Source organism: Bombina bombina, chromosome 5, assembly GCF_027579735.1.
Source record: "Bombina bombina isolate aBomBom1 chromosome 5, aBomBom1.pri, whole genome shotgun sequence".
NCBI lineage: Eukaryota > Metazoa > Chordata > Amphibia > Anura > Bombinatoridae > Bombina > Bombina bombina.
The window spans coordinates 689905113-689924639 of NC_069503.1; the positions used below are offsets into that span (position 1 = coordinate 689905113).

The window sequence follows — 19527 nt, forward strand, 5'->3', positions numbered from 1 at the left end:
TTATTTTTTATTAAATAGTAGTCCTAAAGCCTGTGTACTTTGTCCATTTTCTGCAGGGCAGAGGTCCCGCCCGCGCTCCTGACCGGCCAAGCCCCCACCATAGGGTTGCCACCTTTTTCTCAAAAAAATACCAGCCATGGGCGAGGGTGGAGCCACAAAAGGGCGGAGCCCAAAAAGAGGCAGATTTATTTAATGCTGCAAAATTTACCACCTGTTGTGGAATGCAAATGTTCTAAGGGCTATAGTATTACTCCGAAGCTTTTATAGTCTTCTGCCAGATGTTGCTGTATTAAAAAGTATGTGATAAGTTGATCTTTAAAGGGGATCAAATCCCTGTTTTCACTAGTTTAGTTCACTGTTTTCACTAGTTTAGTTACTAAAGAAATTTTATCTAAAATAAAAAGTAAAAAGTAAAATTTATTGAATAAACACAACGATAATCTTACCATTCTTGAGAGACATTCTCTCAAAAAATTGATGAATGATGACACTGTTGTTTTTAGGGCAGCGGATAAGGGAGGGGGACTGGTGATTCAATTAAGATCTGAGTATCTTAAAGAGGCATACAACCTTTTAGGGGATAGAGACACCTACTGTATCCTCAAAAATGATCCAACTAAATCTTATATGTCCAAATTAAATTCTATTCTAGTCAATGCTAAATCTGAGGGGATATTGAATAATGATGAATTCAAATATTTACAAGAATTGGATCCCAAAATCCCGTATTTCTCTTGCAAGGTGTATCCAGTCCATGGCTTCATCCTTACTTGTGGGATATTCTCATTCCCTACAGGAAGTGGCAAAGAGAGCACACAGCAGAGCTGTCCATATAGCTCCCTCCCTAGCTCCACCCCCCAGTCATTCTCTTTGCCGCTCTAGCAGTAGGGCATCTCCACGGGAGGGTAAAGTGAATGTGGTGTTAGATTTGTAGTTTTTTATATCTTCTATCAAAAGTTTGTTATTTTTAAATGGTACCGGTTTGTACTATTTACTCTCTGGCAGAAAGTGATGAAGAATTCTGCTAAGAGGAAAATGATTTTAGCATGTTGTAACTAAAATCCACTGCTGTTCCCACACAGGACTGAGGAGTACCAGAAAACTTCAGTTGGGGGGAACAGTTTGCAGGCTTAACTGCATTAAGGTATGTTTCAGTCATCTTTTTTCTAGTCAAGACAAGATAATGCTAGAAGACTGACAAGAATCCCCATGTGGGAAGGGTAAGCCATGTTCTGAGACTCAGTATAGAATAAGGGCTTATTTAACAGGGCTCAATAGACTGGTGGACACTGTGACAGGGCAATCGATTATTTTATTCAGCAAATACTCATTGGTAGACACTTTTAAACACCTTTGGTGTGTTTATTACGGGGTTTTTTATCCACATGGCATAAATTTAGTCACCTAAGTGTGATTTTGAAGGCCTCACAACTCCGGAGTGGAGTGGGAGGGGCCCTAATTTTGCGCCTCTGTTGCGCAGTTCATTTCTTCAGACAGTTCATGCTGCTTCACGTGGAGGGTCCAGAGACTGCTTGAGGGACTCACAGAAGCTGTTTTTCCCCCTAAACTAATCCATAAGGGAAGGTAGGGCCACAGCAGACTGCTGTGGCAAGGTGCTGTAGTTTGTTAACCGGTTGTGGGCTTTATACCGCTCCGGTTTGGGCATTAAGGGGTTAATCAGGCTGAAACTTGGTGTGCAATCATATCGAAGCATTAGGCACATACTGTGAAAATTTCAAAAGATTTGGTGCATTTTTCACTGTTTTGTAAAATTGTGTGTACTTTTTATTTCTTAAAGGCACAGTACCGTTTATTTCAAATTGTGTTTTTTATTTGATTAAAGTGTTTTCCAAGCCTGCTTGCATATAATACTATTCTGTTTAACATGTCTGACACTAAGGAAAAGCCTTGCTCTATGTGTTCAGTAGCCATGGTGGAACCCCCTCTCAAAATGTGTCCCAAGTGCACTAATGTGTCTATACAATTTAAAGATCATATTGTGTCACTTAAAAATGTAGCCTAAGATGATTCTATGACGGAAGGTAATGAAGATAGTCCACCTTCCTCTCCCCAAGTGTCACCACCAGTTACGCCCGCGCAAGCAATACCTAGTACCTCTAGTGCATTGGCACCTATTACATTGCAACAACTAGCGACAGTTATGGATAATTCCCTTACGGCCTTTCTATCCAAACTGCCAGTTTTTCCTACAAAGCGAGATAGCTCTGTTTTAAGAACAGATTATGAGCAGTCGGAAGCTTTGGGAGGTTTATCTGACGTACCCTCACAACACTCTGAAGTAGGGGCGAGGGATGTGATGTCTGAGGGAAAAATTTCTGACTCAGGAAAGGTTTCTCGACAGGCAGATTCAGATTCGTTAGCATTTAAATTTAAGTTGGAACACCTCCGCGTATTGCTTAGGGAGGTTTTATCCACTCTGGATGATTGTGACCCTATGGTGGTTCCAGAGAAAGTATAAAATGGACAAATACTTAGAGGTCCCGGTATACACTGATGCGTTTCCGATCCCTAAAAGGTTGCGGATATTGTTACCAGGGAGTGGGAAAGACCAGGTGTCCCTTTTGTTCCCCCTCCTATTTTTAAGAAAATGTTCCCCATTACTGACCCCAGGCGGGATTCGTGGCAGACGGTCCCTAAGGTAGAGGGAGCAGTTTCTACGCTGGCTAAGCGCACAACCATTCCAATTGAAGACAGTTGTGCTTTTAAAGATCCTATTGATAAAAAATTAGAAGCTTTACTAAAGAAAATTTTTGTTCAACAAGGGGTTCCTTCTACAACCGATCTCCTGCATTATTCCTGTAACTACTGCAGCGGCTTTCTGGTTTGAGGCGCTGGAGGAGTCGCTCCAGAGGGAGACCTCATGTGACGAAATTATGGATAGAATTAAAGCTTTAAAACTAGCTAATTCTTTTATCACAGATGCCGCTTTGCAATTAGCTAAGTTAGCGGCAAAAAATTCAGGTTTCGCCATTATGGCATGCAGAGCGCTTTGGCTCAAGTCATGGTCGGCCGATGTGTCGTCCAAGTCAAAATGACTAAATATCCCTTTCAAGGGAAAGACCCTTTTCGGGCTTGAGTTGAAAGAGATTATTTCAGATATCACTGGGGGAAAGGGCCATGCTCTCCCGCAGGATAGGCCTTTTAAGGCTAAAAACAAGGCTAATTTTCGTTCCTTTCGCAACTTCAGGAGCGGGCCTGCTTCAACCTCTGCAACCGCAAAGCAAGAGGGTAACGCTTCACAGCCCAAGGCAACCTGGAAGCCTTTGCAGGGCTGGAACAAGGGTAAACAGGCCAAGAAGCCTGCAGCTGCTACTAAGACAGCATGAAGGGGTAGCCCCCGATCCGAAACCGGATCTGGTAGGGGGCAGACTCTCTCTCTTCGCTCAGGCTTGGGCAAGAGATGTTCCCGATCCCTGGGCATTAGAGATCGTTACTCAGGGATATCTTCTAGAATTCAAGGACTCCCCTCCAAGGGGAAGGTTCCACATTTCTCGTCTGTCTACAGTCCAGACAAAGAAAGGGGTGTTCTTACGCTGTGTAGAAGACCTAATCAAGATGGGAGTGATATATCCAGTTCCAATTACAGAACAAGGACTGGGTTTTTACTCAAACCTGTTTGTGGTTCCCAAAAAGGAAGGAACTTTCAGGCCAATCCTGGATCTAAAAATTCTAAACAAGTTCCTCAGAGTTCCATCATTCAAGATGGAGACCATTCGAACAATCTTACCTATGATCCAGGAAGGTCAATATATGACTACCGTGGATCTAAAGGATGCGTACCTACATATTCCTATCCACAAAGATCATCATCAGTTCCTAAGGTTCGCCTTTCTGGACAAGCATTACCAGTTCGTGGCCCTTCCCTTCGGATTGGCCACTGCTCCCAGAATTTTCACAAAAGTGCTAGGGTCCCTTCTGGCGGTACTAAGACCGCGGGGCATTGCAGTAGCACCTTATCTGGACGACATCTTAATACAGGCGTTGTCTTTTCCCAGAGCCAAGGCTCACACGGAGATTGTTCTGGCCTTTCTAAGGTCTCACGGGTGGAAGGTGAACATCGAAAAATGTTCTCTGTCCCCGCTCACAAGGATCCCCTTCCTGGGGACACTAATAGACTCGGTAGAAATGAAAATATTTCTGACGGAGGTCAGAAAGTTAAAGCTTTTAACCACTTGCCGAGTTCTTCATTCCATTCCTCGGCCATCTGTAGCTCAGTGCATGGAGGTAATCGGATTAATGGTAGCGGCAATGGACGTGGTCACTTTTGCTCGAATACATCTCAGACCACTGCAACTGTGCATGCTCAAGCAGTGGAATGGAGACTATGCAGATTTGTCTCCTCAAATACAACTGGACCAGAAAACCAGAGATTCTCTTCTCTGGTGGTTGTCTCAGGATCACCTGTCTCAGGGAATATGCTTCCGCAGACCAGAGTGGATCATTGTAACAACCGATGCCAGTCTGTTAGGCTGGGGTGTGGTCTGGGACTCCCTGAAAGCTCAGGGCTTATGGTCTCGGGAAGAGTCTCTTCTCCCGATAAACATTTTGGAACTGAGAGCGATATTCAACTCGCTTCAGGCATGGCCTCAACTAGCGGTGGCCAAATTCATCAGATTTCAGTCGGACAACATCACGACTGTGGCATACATCAATCATCAGGGGGGAACAAAGAGTTCCCTAGCGATGAAGGAAGTCACCAAAATAATCAGGTGGGCGGAGGATCACTCCTGCCATCTATCTGCAATTCACATCCCAGGAGTAGACAACTGGGAGGCGGATTTTCTAAGTCGTCAGACTTTTCACCCGGGGGAGTGGGAACTCCACCCGGAGGTTTTTGCTCAGCTGACCCAGCTATGGGGCATTCCAGAATTGGATCTGATGGCGTCCCGTTAGAACACCAAACTTCCTCTCTACGGATCCAGGTCCAGGGACCCCAAGGCAGCATTGATAGATGCTCTAGTAGCGCCTTGGTCCTTTAATCTGGCTTATGTCTTTCCACCGTTTCCCCTTCTTCCTCGTCTGGTAGCCAGAATCAGAATCAAACAGGAGAAGGCTTCGGTAATTCTGATAGCGCCTGCGTGGCCACGCAGGACTTGGTATGCAGACCTAGTGGACATGTCATCTGTCCCACCATGTACACTGCCAATGAGGCAGGATCTTCTAATACAGGGTCCATTCAAGCATAAAAATCTAGTTTCTCTGCGGCTGACTGCTTGGAGATTGAACGCTTAATTCTATCTAAGCATGGTTTCTCTGATTCAGTTATAGATACTCTGATTCAGGCTAGAAAGCCTGTCACCAGGAAAATTTACCATAAGATATGGCGGAAATATCTTTGTTGGTGTGAATCCAAGGGTTACTCGTGGAGTAAGATTAGGATTCCAAGGATATTGTCCTTTCTCCAAGAAAGATTGGAGAAAGGTTTGTCAGCTAGTTCCTTAAAGGGACAGATATCTGCTCTGTCTATGCTTTTACACAAGCGTCTGGCAGAGGTACCAGACGTTCAAGCGTTTGCTCAGGCTTTAGTCAGAATCAAGCCTGTCTATAAACCTGTGGCTCCGCCATGGAGTCTAAATTTAGTTCTTTCAGTTCTTCAAGGGGTTCCGTTTGAACCTTTACATTCCATAGATATTAAGTTATTATCTTCGAAAGTTTTGTTTTTGGTAGCTATATCTTCTGCTCGAAGAGTTTCAGAATTGTCTGCTTTGCAGTGTAATTCTCCTTATCTGGTGTTCCATGCAGATAAGGTAGTTTTGCGTACCAAACCTGGTTTTCTTCCTAAAGTTGTTTCTAATAAGAATATTAACCAGGAAATCACTGTTCCTTCCCTGTGTCCTAATCCAGCTTCAAAGAAGGAACGGCTATTACACAATCTTGATGTGGTTCGTGCTTTGAAATTTTATTTACAAGCAACTAAAGATTTCAGACAAACATCATCCTTGTTTGTTGTATACTCTGGTAAGAGGAGAGGTCAGAAAGCGACTGCTACCTCTCTTTCCTTCTGGCTGAAAAGCATCATCCGATTGACTTATGAGACTGCTGGACAGCAGCCTCCTGAACGAATTACAGCTCATTCCACCAGAGCTGTGGCTTCCACATGGGCTTTCAAGAATGAGGCTTCTGTTGAACAGATTTGTAAGGCAGCGACTTGGTCTTCACTGCATACTTTTGCCAAATTTTACAAATTCGATACTTTTGCTTCTTCGGAGGCTATTTTTGGGAGAAAGGTTTTGCAAGCAGTGCAATGAAGGGAGGGAACAAGACAGGTAACCTAAACGTTTAGGTTACCTGTCTTGTTCCCTCCCTTCATCCGTGTCCTAAAGCTTTGGTATTGGTATCCCACAAGTAAGGATGAAGCCGTGGACTGGATACACCTTGCAAGAGAAAACAGAATTTATGCTTACCTGATAAATTACTTTCTCTTGCGGTGTATCCAGTCCACGGCCCGCCCTGGCAATTAAGTCAGGTTAAATTTTTTTTATTTAAACTACAGTCACCACTGCACCCTATAGTTTCTCCTTTTCTCCTAGCCTTCGGTCGAATGACTGGGGGGTGGAGCTAGGGGGGGGGAGCTATATGGACAGCTCTGCTGTGTGCTCTCTTTGCTACTTCCTGTAGGGAATGAGAATATCCCACAAGTAAGGATGAAGCCGTGGACTGGATACACCGCAAGAGAAAGTAATTTATCAGGTAAGCATAAATTCTGTTTTTTATCACCTTCCAAAGGTCCACAAGAGTGTGGAGTGTCCTACAGGTAGGCCCATTATTTCTGGTATTTGTTCCATCACTGACAAGGTTTCTAAGTACATCGATTATTTTTTACAAAATATTGTGAAAAACACTAGGGCTTACCTGAAGGACACTACACATGTCATTGGGATCTTTGAGGGAGTTGAATGGAAAAGTAATTATTGTTGGATCACTTGTGACGTGTTGGCGTTATATACGTTGATACCACATGATAAAGGGATTAAAGCTGTAGAAATAGAACTAGTTAAATGGGGATTCAATATGGCCCATCAACAATTTATCTTACAGTGTATACAATTTATCTTGGAACACAATTATTTCGTCTTCGAGGGTGTGCATTACAGACAGATTAGAGGCACAGCGATGGGCACAACTTTTGCACCATCATATGCAAACCTGTATATGCACACCTTCGAAGACGAATATATTTGGAAATCTCATAAATTTAGCAATAATATAGTCAAATATCACAGATATATTGACGACATGATAATCTTGTGGCAGGGGGATTTCACTTTGGTTGATGAATTTGTTAAATATATCAATAACAATGATTATAATCTTAAATTTACTGAAAAACATTCAAAAACCGAAATTGAATTCCTTGATTTGCGATTATTTATTAACTATGAAAATAAAATAGCAGTATCCAATTTTAGGAAACCCACTGAAAGAAACAGCTTCATTGATTATAAGAGTGCACATCAACGTAATTGGAAAGACAATATTCCATTCAGCCAATTTCTTAGATTGAGAAGAAATTGTAGTTCCATTAGTGACTTCAATAAAGATGCTGACATTTTGGCTAATAAATTTATAGTTAAAGGTTATGATCCAGTCATTATAGATAACTCAAGAATTAAGGCTCTAGGGCGAACAAGGGATTCCCTGTTAAAGAAAGAGGAACATGATTTGAGAGGTAGAAGCCACCATAATGTCAAACACAATCAGGATCATATTAGGTTTATTATGACCTTTAATGAAGGACATAAAATTATTAAAGAGGTGTTCAATAAACATTGAGGCATTCTAAAATCAGATAGTTTGTTAGCATCCTCACTACCTGAAAATCCTTCAATCACCTTTAGGAAAGGGAAAAATTTGAGGAATCTATTAGCCCCTTGTAAATTAAAACCTGTAAAGAAAGATAAAGTGATATCTCATAAGAGTAATTGGTTGAGCCTTAAAGAGGGTACATACAAATGTGGCAAATATAACTGTGGAATGTGTAAACATGTGAAGAAAGAACCTAGTTTCACAAATAGTGACCAATCACGTAATTTTCATATCCAGTGCCGTTGTACCTGTGACTTCACATATGTGATATATTTATTAACATGTGGGTGTGACCTAATGTACGTGGGTCGCACCAAAAGGAAGATCAGGCGGAGAGTATCTGAACATCTTAATAATATCAAAAATAAAATGGATAATCACAGTGTCCCCCGGCATTTCAGAGATGTACATGGTGGAGACTCTAGATCTTTGAAAGTACAGGTCATTGACTGGATACCTCTGACTACACACAATAGATTGTTAACTCTCCGTAAACGTGAGACCTACTGGATACAGAAATTAAATTGTCTGTGTCCAGATGGTCTTAACGTGGATTTAGATTTGGCTGCCTTCATGTGAGGTTATCTTGCTCCATAGAGTAGATAGTGGTGATAGGGAAATTTGATACATAATTTTAATCATATAATAATAATAAAAAATAAAATAATTTGAAATTGATCATTTTGATTAAAATGAATCTTATTTATGTATGTTGTTACAATATAATTATTTTAAGAAATTAATATCAAATCAACTTAGTAATAATGAATGAAGTGGTTATTCTCCCTAATATATCAGTTTAGCATAATGAGGAATGAAATGGCCGTTCCCCCGAATATATCAGCTTAGTGAATAAGTTTTGGAATACTATTATTGCCAACCAAAACTTTGTATGCTGTTTTTTACTTATAGTTCTGTTTTTTACTTATAGTTCTGTCTCATAGTTTTGATATATAGTTTTCCAATAATGTTTTTGCATTGTTTTTATATTGCCTATTGATTGTAAACATATTAAATATTAACTTTGTGTTTATTTTAATATTTACTTTTAGCTAAGGGTTTTTAACATATTCAGCATGTATCTAACAAATGTAATTTTTTTTTTTTTTTATAATATGTATTTTGAAGTCATGTTTACCAGTCTAGCACGGATGTGAGTGTAACATGTTAACAGGCTAGGATATTGACAGTTACCACGGCACCAATGGAATATGCCTTGTGGCTATAAATTAGCCTGTACCGCAGGACAAAGCATACACTTTACCTCTTGAGAAAGACCACATGCTGGCGGTTGAAACGCGTTGAGGTTTACTTTGGACTCCCTGAGGACCCGTAGTGCTCTATAGAGACGTCATCGGCATCTGAAACTCCAACACGGCCATTGCAACTAGAGCCGCGGGTGCGGAAGTCAGCAAGGGTTTGAACTGCCTGGTTTTGTGACGCTAATCCTGAGGGACTCGCACAGTTTGTTTTAAGGACTTATATTCATTTTAACTGTCTATGGACGATTCATCCGGATCTCTGATGTTTTATCACAAACGCCCTATTAAACATTTCACATTGTAAGTGCAATCTAATAGTGTGGTGTGTTTGTTCTATCAATCCACACTTGAGTCTGTTTGCACTTTGTTTTTCTACAGATTTTTGGGATTCTATTGCACTCCGGGAGGCACGCAGGACACCACCGGTAAAGCGGCAGCAGCAGGTCTCGTATATAATTATATTTACTTTGTTCATTGTGTTCTTCACGATATAGTTTTCTATTCTGGGAAATATTTTGTTAATTGCATATAATTTGCAGTGTTTATCTGTTTTATTTGCATGTTTGGTAGTGTATACCTATTTTTAAAGTGTTTGCAGTATAAACTTATTTCCTTTTTTATATTATTGTGTCATTGATCTCCCTCTAGTAGTAGGTAGCGCTGTTTAATCAGTGTGTTTCCTATTTAGATAAGTTGATCTTTAATGCATTTCTGCAAATTCTACCAATAAAGTGATATTATTATTAGAAGATAAACTACACAGTCCATGAGCCTAGATTCTGATATAGAGAATAACCCACAAAAGCGTGGAACCCTTTTTTAAAACCATAGTTTCCCTTTTATCATGTTCCCTTGGAGTAAGAGTAATCCGTAAAAAAAAAAAGGGTTCCACGCCTTTGTGTGTTATTGTCTATATAGCACAATCTATGGTCATGGGCTTTGTAGTGCATTTAATGGAATACACCTGACCTTTACACATAATGTAAAGCATGTATGTATTGTTCAGCTATGTGTTCATTTCTATCAATAGAAAAAAATTGTAAATCTGAAACAGACAAATTCCTGGGCAAAGGATAAAATAAATGAAGGATCTGCCAGTGTTTGGGCCTTTCTGTGGCTCACACTAGACTATATGACAGCAGCGTTTTGAGCCCTAAGTGCTACCTCAGGGATGCTGTCACTTTCGTTGCTTTTGTCCAGAAATCCAAGTTGAGGAAAGCAGCTCACAATTCGACATGGCATTGGCAGCTTCTCCTGTGACATGAGCAAGTCATCTAGAGTTGAGATAGGAAATTCTCCTCCCTGCCCAGTCCAGGCTGCACAGGCATATACGGCTCCTACATCTCAGTACTAGTCTTGCTGTGTTGCGGATCCCCCGCGCGCCCCAGGCCACGCCTCTTGCAGTGAGTAAAGTGCGTCATAGCAAGGTGAAGGGAAGCTTGCTCACCTAAGGAGCAGATAGTTACTGTGGTACCGTGGTGTTTCTATGTCCGTAATAGACGCCATGTGTAACAACAGAAAACGTATTGTAGCCTATCTGTAACATGACAGCTACAAAAAAAAAAACGGCTTTTGCATTGCCTGTATTTTACTAATACCGGCTCCTAATCACCAATTACCAGCTGTGCCGGTAAAATACTGGCTGGGTGACAACCCTACCCCACCATGTGCGCTCCCGCTAGCCTCCCACCCAGCCATGGCTCCACCACATACGCTCCCGCCCACCCTCTCTGCTGTCTGATCCTTCGTTACGGCTAGGTATGTTTGTCCTCGCGCAGACTCTACTGCACATGACAGCTTCGGACAAACATACCTGGCCTTTAATTATATAGGCTTCAATGTATCTGCTCAGCATTAATGGGATGCTTGGAATGCAGCCACCTGACTGTGTCTTGCCGCATTGCCGCTAGCCGCCTGCAGAGGGTGCTTGTATGCGAGCAGGAGGGGCGTGTTAAGGCGGCTATATCTGTGTGTGCAGCATGAGCATGTGAGCGGCTCATTCACTAATCTCTCTCAAACCCCGTGTTCTCCTATGGCTCTGGTTGACTGAGGTATCAGGGAGCTCTATGCCCAGTGCCTTGTCTCAGAAATATGTTTTGCTATAATCTTTTCCCTAAACCATTTGTGTCTTATGCTCTGAAAGGGTTCCACTTTATAATGTAATTCACATCTTAATTGTAGGTATGTATCACAGTCTTAACCAAAAATTGTCCCCGGTGCCCATGTCAGAGCTACAGACAAGCTGTGCACAGCGTGTACCCACCAGTCAGCATCTCTGTATGCTTGCCCATGGGCATCTGGTGTGTGCCAATCTCTGTGATGCCCAAACATTCTGCATGTTCCCATTGCACATGTAAAAGTTACATAGGAGCTGTGCAGTGACCACTGTTTTTTTTTCCCTTTAAAAAATTGTCAAAAAACAAAAAAGGTATCAAAATCATTTTTTTTTTTTTTGGGGGGGGGGGATCCCTGAATGGCAGTTTGGAAATGTGGTCACCCTACCTCTATCTAGACAAAAAAAACGTCCCTTCAAATTTGTTTGAAATATTTAGGAAACAAGAGCTCACTGCTGCTATTTAACATGTTCCTGATATAAAAAATGACACAGAAAATTTAATTTGATATATAATTAATTTAGGAGTGATCACATAATATGCTATTTCTGCAAAATGAATTTATCTTCTAAAAGTGCTTTGTCTCCTGGGCACTTCACAGAAACAAAAAAAAAATACAATTTTTGTACACAATAAGCAAAGAAAAAATACGTAAAGGGCCATAATACCCAAATGTTGAAACACTTGAAAGTGATGCAGCATAGCTGTAAAAATCTGACTAGAAAATATCACCTGAACATCTCTATGTAAAAAAGAAAAATATTTTACCTCAAAAGTTCCTCAGTAGCCTCATACCATTGTAAAGGACTTCTAAGCAGCAAATCAGTATGTCTGTCCCGGGACAGCTAAAGGGTTGAGCCTCGTGCACTCTCATGTTATTTCCCTATTCAGTTTAAAGGAAGTTTACTATGAAATCTCATGAGAGTTAAAGGGACACTGAACCCAAATTTTTTCTTTTGTGATTCAGATAGAGCATGCAATTTTAAGCAAATTTCTAATTTACTCCTATTATCAAATGTTCTTCATTCTCTTGGTATTTTTATTTGAAAAGCAATAATGTAAGTGTAGATACCGGCCTATTTTTGATGAACAACCTGGGTTGTCCTTGCTGATAAATTCATCCGCCAATAAACAAGTGCTGTCCAGGGTTCTGGACTTTCTTTTTCACATAAAGATAGCAAGAGAATGAAGAAAAATTGATAATAAGAGTAAATTAGAAAGTTGCTTAAAATTGCATTCTTTATCTGAATCATGAAAGAAAAAAATTGAGTTCAGTATCCCTTTAAGTGAAATCTCATGAGATCACAGTAAAAGAGTTCATGACCTCAGCACTGCTGATGCTGATTGGCTGCAGTTCATTTCTTCATTTTTTTTATTTTTTTTTACCTGCAGCTGAGCAGCAGCTGAAGTATAACTTTTTACACAGAACTTACTCTGCTGAGCTGAGGAGATTGTGAGGTAAAATAAAAAAATAAATATACTGCATCAGTTTCAAGTGATTTAGCATATGAGTATTATGTCCCTTTAAAGGGCCACTGTAAGTAAATATTTTCTATGCCTGTTACTAACTAACTTCCCCAAATACGCTTTTTATCAATAGCATTTCATTAACATATCTCTACCGTATATCAGAAATCTTGTCTGCAAATTTAATTGTTTTCCAAACCCACTCCGTGGGTATCCTTTGCTCTGTACAGAGCAAAGGATACCCACGGAGTGGGTTTGGAAATCCAGAGGAGGCCCCAGAGAAGGCTACACTAAAGGTACGGTTTGACAGGTAGGAAGAGAGCCACGAGAGGGCTGTGTCGCAGATGCCGAAGGATTGGAGGGTTTGGATCAAAAGAGGGTGGTAAACAGTGTCAAAGGCTGCGGACAGATCAAGGAGGATAAGCAGAGAGAAGTGGCCTTTTGATTTTGCTGTAAGTAGGTCGTTGGTAACCTTAACAATTGCTGTCTCTGTGGAGTGATGAGGACGAAATCCAGATTGCAATGGGTCAAGGAGGGAGTTTAATGTAAGGAAATGGGATAGGCGTGCATAAACTAGTTTTTCGAGAAGCTTTCATGCAAGAGGGAGGAGGGAAATAGGGCGGTAGTTGGATGGGGAGGTAGGATCAAGGGAAGGTTTTTTGAGGATAGGTGTGACCAGTGCATGTTTCAGCGATGAGGGAAATATACCGGTGCTGAGGGAGAGGTTGAAAGTGTGTGTGAGTATAGGGGTAAGGGTAGCAGAGAGGGAGGGGAGTAGCTGTGATGTATCTAATGTACCTAATGTATCTATCTGCTGTTGATGATTGTTGTGTAGAGGTGTCAATAAAAATGATTTTAACTAAATATGTTCTGATAAATCAGAGATCACAAATTACATTCCTGTTGATTTAAGTCTCCAAACCTACTTCCTGGAGCTTTCTGCACCATGTGATCACTGCAGTCATGGGACTGTTGTGACATTGCAGGTTCTTCAGCTGGAAAGGAACTAGCCAAAGTTGTCTAGTTGCAGACTGGAGCTCCACTCTAGACAGGAAACATTTGACCTCCACTCAAAGCTTTTTTTTTTATATCAACTTTAATGTAACAAACAACCTATAGACAATCATTCTGAAAACGAAATATTTTGCAGCTTTCTTGTTCTTAATGTTCATTCACAGTGGATTATGCTGATTGTCATTTATAAGGTAACCCTGTGATTGTCACTTATAAGGTAACCACTGTGACTGACAATTATAAGGTAACCACTAACTGTCATTTATAAGGTAACCACTGTGACTGTCACTTATAACTAGGGTTGCCACCTGCCCCGGTATCACCGGGACAGTCCCGGTCTGGGACTGTATGTCCCGTGTCCCGGAACTAGGCTCCAATGCCCCGGTCTGCCCATTTCCCCTGTCGCACACAACAACACTGTTGATTTTATTTTAAAACGTAGGCGGCTGGAGCCGCCAGGGCAATAACACAATAGTACAGATGTACAAATGACAGCACTGGTGGTGGTGAAGTCACATGACACACTTCAACTTGCAGTTCTTTTCTCGCTTTTTGTTTTACATAATACCTAAGGGACTGTTCGGCGCATGCGTATTGCATACCATCTCCTATTGGTTGCTGTGTATAAGCAGTTGCTTGAAACGAGGCTTGATATGCAAACCTATGATATCAGAGGGTGTTGGGCGGGACTTGTGAATGTGATACAGTGATTGAACATATCGGCGCGAAAGGAGAAGCTGAGCCAAATCGTATTAATCTGAGGTACATTATACTGTATGTGTGTGAAGCCAAATATCCATTTGTTTTATTCTTGTCTGTGATATACGGTGACACTAAGCCCTGCCTGAGACAGAGGGACAGACAGTGTCTGTGACACACGTTGACAGCCCTGTCTGAGATAGAGGGACAATGTCTGGGACATACAGGGAGTGCAGAATTATTAGGCAAGTTGTATTTTTGAGGATTAATTTTATTATTGAACAACTACCATGTTCTCAATGAACCCAAAAAACTCATTAATATCAAAGCTGAATAGTTTTGGAAGTAGTTTTTAGTTTGTTTTTAGTTATAGCTATTTTAGGGGGATATCTGTGTGTGCAGGTGACTATTACTGTGCATAATTATTAGGCAACTTAACAAAAAACAAATATATACCCATTTCAATTATTTATTTTTACCAGTGAAACCAATATAACATCTCAACATTCACAAATATACATTTCTGACATTCAAAAACAAAACAAAAACAAATCAGTGACCAATATAGCCACCTTTCTTTGCAAGGACACTCAAAAGCCTGCCATCCATGGATTCTGTCAGTGTTTTGATCTGTTCACCATCAACATTGCGTGCAGCAGCAACCACAGCCTCCCAGACACTGTTCAGAGAGGTGTACTGTTTTCCCTCCTTGTAAATCTCACATTTGATGATGGACCACAGGTTCTCAATGGGGTTCAGATCAGGTGAACAAGGAGGCCATGTCATTAGATCTTTCAGCCTTTCTTACCTTGGCCATGTCTCTGAGTATTGCACACCTTGTGCTTTTGGACACTCCAGTGATGTTGCAGCTCTGAAATATGGCCAAACTGGTGGCAAGTGGCATCTTGGCAGCTGCACGCTTGACTTTTCTCAGTTCATGGGCAGTTATTTTGCGCCTTGGTTTTTCCACACGCTTCTTGCGACCCTGTTGACTATTTTGAATGAAACGCTTGATTGTTCGATGATCACGCTTCAGAAGCTTTGCAATTTTAAGAGTGCTGCATCCCTCTGCAAGATATCTCACTATTTTTTACTTTTCTGAGCCTGTCAAGTCCTTCTTTTGACCCATTTTGACAAAGGAAAGGAAGTTGCCTAATAATTATGCACACCTGATATAGGGTGTTGATGTCATTAGACCACACCCCTTCTCATTACAGAGATGCACATCACCTAATATGCTTAATTGGTAGTAGGCTTTCGAGCCTATACAGCTTGGAGTAAGACAACATGCATAAAGAGGATGATGTGGTCAAAATACTCATTTGCCTAATAATTCTGCACTCCCTGTATGGGAATTGTCTGCCGCAGTGCTTGCCTTTTTCTTTATTGTATTTAAAAACTTACCATTTAACTAATACATATATGATACAATTTTTAAAATGTTGGTTTGCAGTTAAAAAATTGAATATTATAGTGATCACTAACCACTATAGCACTCAATTTAGTGATTTAATAGTATTGTATTGTATGTGTATATTAATACTATTAAATCATTAAATTGAGTGTTATAGTGATTAGTGATCACTATAACACTCAATTTTCTAACTGCAAACCAACATTTAAAAAAATTGTATCATCACAACAGAGATTGGTATAGTGTCTGCTGGTCATTTTTTTTGTGGGGGCTTAATTATGTGTAAATATATATATATATATATATATATATGTGTGTGTGTGTGAGTCAGTGACGTGCAGTGACGTCAGAGGCTGGTGAGGCAGTGGCAGGATACGCCTTCATTCTTTAGATATCCTTTGTTGAAGAAATAGCAATGCACATGGGTGAGCCAATCACATGAGGTATCTATGTGCAGCCACCAATCAGCAGCTACTGAGCATATTTAGATATGATTTTCAACAAAGGACAGCAAAAGAATGAAGAAAATTAGATATTAGATGTAAATTGGAAAAATATTTAAATTTGCATATGGGTTTCATATGGGTTTCATGTCCCTTTAAATGGTGTCTTGGAAAACTGGTCAACTTAGTAAACATCTGATTTTAGTTTAAAGGATTGTAACAGAAACTCTTGCCAGATAACACAATGCTTGCTCTGATTATGAGATCTAGAAATCCATGCCCATTAAAATATGTTTAAAACATACTTTTTACTTTAATGCTGCAAATTATGCTTATAGATTCTTTCATTACATAAGGGATGAGAGTCAGAGGGGGAGGAAGAGAGACAGAGAGAGAAAGAGACCATGGGGGAGAACAACACATAAGGAGAGAGATGGATAGATAGAGAGAGAGACACACACACACACACACAAGGGGGGGGGGGAGAGGGACCACAGCATTTTAAAGTAATAAAACAGCAGAGCTACAGAGAGTTCAGAAAATTTGTCTATAATTTAGTGTGAAGTACAGAGGCAAGCTGCTAAGTTAGTGGGTGTAAAGTTTGAGTAAACAAAATACAAAAACGACCCTGCTGTAAAAGAGTAAACAAACACTAAACCACATTCATTAAATTATCATTTTCACTAACAGAATCGCTTTCAGTAAAATCTTACTTTAATAAGATGTGGGTGAAACACTGCTCTCTGTGCCTCTCTCCTGCTCTGGAAGGTTTCAGGAAGTGACAGTGGCACATTCCACTGCACTAAGAGGGGAAGAACAGAACTCTCTTTTTCACTTTAGCAAAGCTGGCAGCTTCACAGGACAGCAACAAAATATATGAAAGTTTTTTTATGATTTAACATCCAGCCCCAACCCTATGTTCCACTTACTAATGCCTCTTGCTGGATTGGTTCAGCCCAAATAGGACTGCCTCAAATAAGCAGTTAATGGGCCATGCAATGATCTTAACCACTTGCATCCAGTAGATGGTGCAGCATGTTGTGTAATGGTGGGCAGACCTGCTTGTGCCTCTTCATTGCACAACATATAGCTGTGAGAAAAAAAAATGCTGGGAAAAAAAAATTACATTTTTTTTTTAAAGCCAATAAAAAAAATATATTTTTGCCCATATGAGAGGTGAAGCACTGCCTCACCTGCCTCTAGTGACTGCACATCACTGGTGTGAGTGTATATATAAAAAAAAAATATTTCATAATGAATTTAAAGGTCGTGAGAAGCCACGCCCAAGCCACGCCCATGTCACGCCCCAAGCCACACCCTCTCCACGCCCACTTAAAAAGTGTCCAGGAATTTTCTGGGCAAAAGGTGGCAACCCTACTTATAACTGTCATTTATAGGTAATCACTGTGACTGTCATTTATATGGTAATCACTGTAACTGTCACTTATAAGGTAACCACTGTGAGTGTCCTTTATAAGGTAACCACTGTGACTGTCATTTATAAGGTAATCACTGTGACTGTCATGTATAAGGTAATCACTGTGACTGTCATTTATAAGGTAACCACTGTGAATGAACATTAAGAACAAGAAAGCTGAAAAATGTACGAGAAGGGTCTAGCTGCAGGCTGGTAATCTTGTTCTTAATGTTCATTCACAGTGGATTATGCTGATTGTCACCTGGTAACCCTGTGATTGTCACTTCTAAGGTAATCACTGTGACCTTCATTATTAAAGTAACCACTGTGACTGCCATTTATAAGCTAACCACTGTGACTGTCACTTATAAGGTAACCACTGTGACTGTCATTTATAAGGTAACCACTGTGACTGTCATTTACAAGGTAACCACTGTGAATGAACATTAAGAACAAGAAAGCTGCAAAATGTACGAGAAGGGTCTAGCTGCAGACTGGAGCTCCACTCTAGACAGGAAACATGTCACCTCCACTCAAAGCTTTTTTTTTCTTTGTTTTTTTTTTTTAAATCAACTTTAATGTAACAAACAAACTATAGACAATCATTCTGAAAACGAAACATTTTGCAGCTTTCTTGTTCTTAAAGGGACACTAAACCCAAAATTTTTCTTTCATGATTCAGAAAGAGAATACAAATTAAAACTACAATCCAATTTACTTCTATTATTTATTTTGCTTCATTTTTTAAGATATCCTTAGTTGAAGAAAAAGCAATGCTCATGGGTGAGCCAATCACATAAGGCTTCTAAGTGCAGCAACCGATCAGCAGCTACTGAGCCTATCTAGATATGCTTTTCAGCAAAGAATATCAAGAGAATAAAACAAATTAGATAATAGAAGTAAATTAGAAAGTTGTTTAAAATTGCATGCTCTTTCTATATCATGAAAGAAAAAAAATGGGTTTCATGTCCCTTTAATGTTCATTCACAGTGCTTATGCTGATATTAATTTATAAGGTAACCACTGACTGTCATTTATAAGGTAACTACTGTGACTGTCATTTATAAGGTAACCACTGTGAATGAACATCAAGAACAAGAAAGATGCAAAATGTACGAGAAGGGTCTAGCTGCAGACTGGAGCTCCACTGCTCTAGACAGGAAACATGTGACCTCCATTCAAAGCTTTTTTTTTCTTTGCTTTTTTTTTTTTTAAATCAACTTTAATGTAACAAACTATAGACAATCATTCTGCAAATGAAACATTTTGCAGCTTTCTTGTTCTTAATGTTCATTCACAGTGTTTTATGCTGATTTTAATTTATAAGGTAACCACTGTGACTGTCAATTATAAGGTAACCACTGTGACTGTCACTTATAAAGTAACCACTGTGACTGTCATTTATAAGGTAACCACTGTGACTGTCATTTATACATACCTCCCAACATTTCAAAATTCAAAAGAGGGACCCCCCCTCCGCGGCAAAAATTTGAAATGTGGTGGGCAGGAGCGGGGCTTAAAAAAATCATAAGCCCAAAGTAATATAAATAAAATTCTAAATAAAATCATATCTTTTAATACTCTTAGGCAGCAAATCAAACACAAGCTCAAACCACTGGTATAGCTATGTGATCTCTGTATTTAATTAGCCTTTACAGAGACAGTGCTAAATATTTTTATCTTATTTGGACATTTAATAATAGATTCTTTAAAACTGCTCTCTGCTTTCCTCATTAATATTCTAGCTTCTGGCCTTTAAAGTTAGCAAAAATGCATAGTAACACACTACATAGCATACACTTACACATGCACATACACACAAACTACATAGCATACACTTACATATGCAGATACACACACACTACATAGC

At 40.0% G+C, this 19527-nt stretch overlaps 1 protein-coding gene across 1 annotated transcript in view; it reads left to right on the forward strand.

Annotated features, from left to right (window-relative positions):
* The first annotated feature begins 9220 nt into the window (after nucleotides 1–9220).
* LOC128660709 (valacyclovir hydrolase) overlaps nucleotides 9221–19527 on the forward strand; it is a 103399-nt gene continuing 93092 nt past the window's right edge. The window contains exon 1 of the mRNA XM_053714670.1: nucleotides 9221–9389. Coding sequence (XP_053570645.1) covers nucleotides 9328–9389 — 62 coding nt within the window. The 5' untranslated portion in view covers nucleotides 9221–9327. The remainder of the gene's footprint in view (nucleotides 9390–19527) is intronic.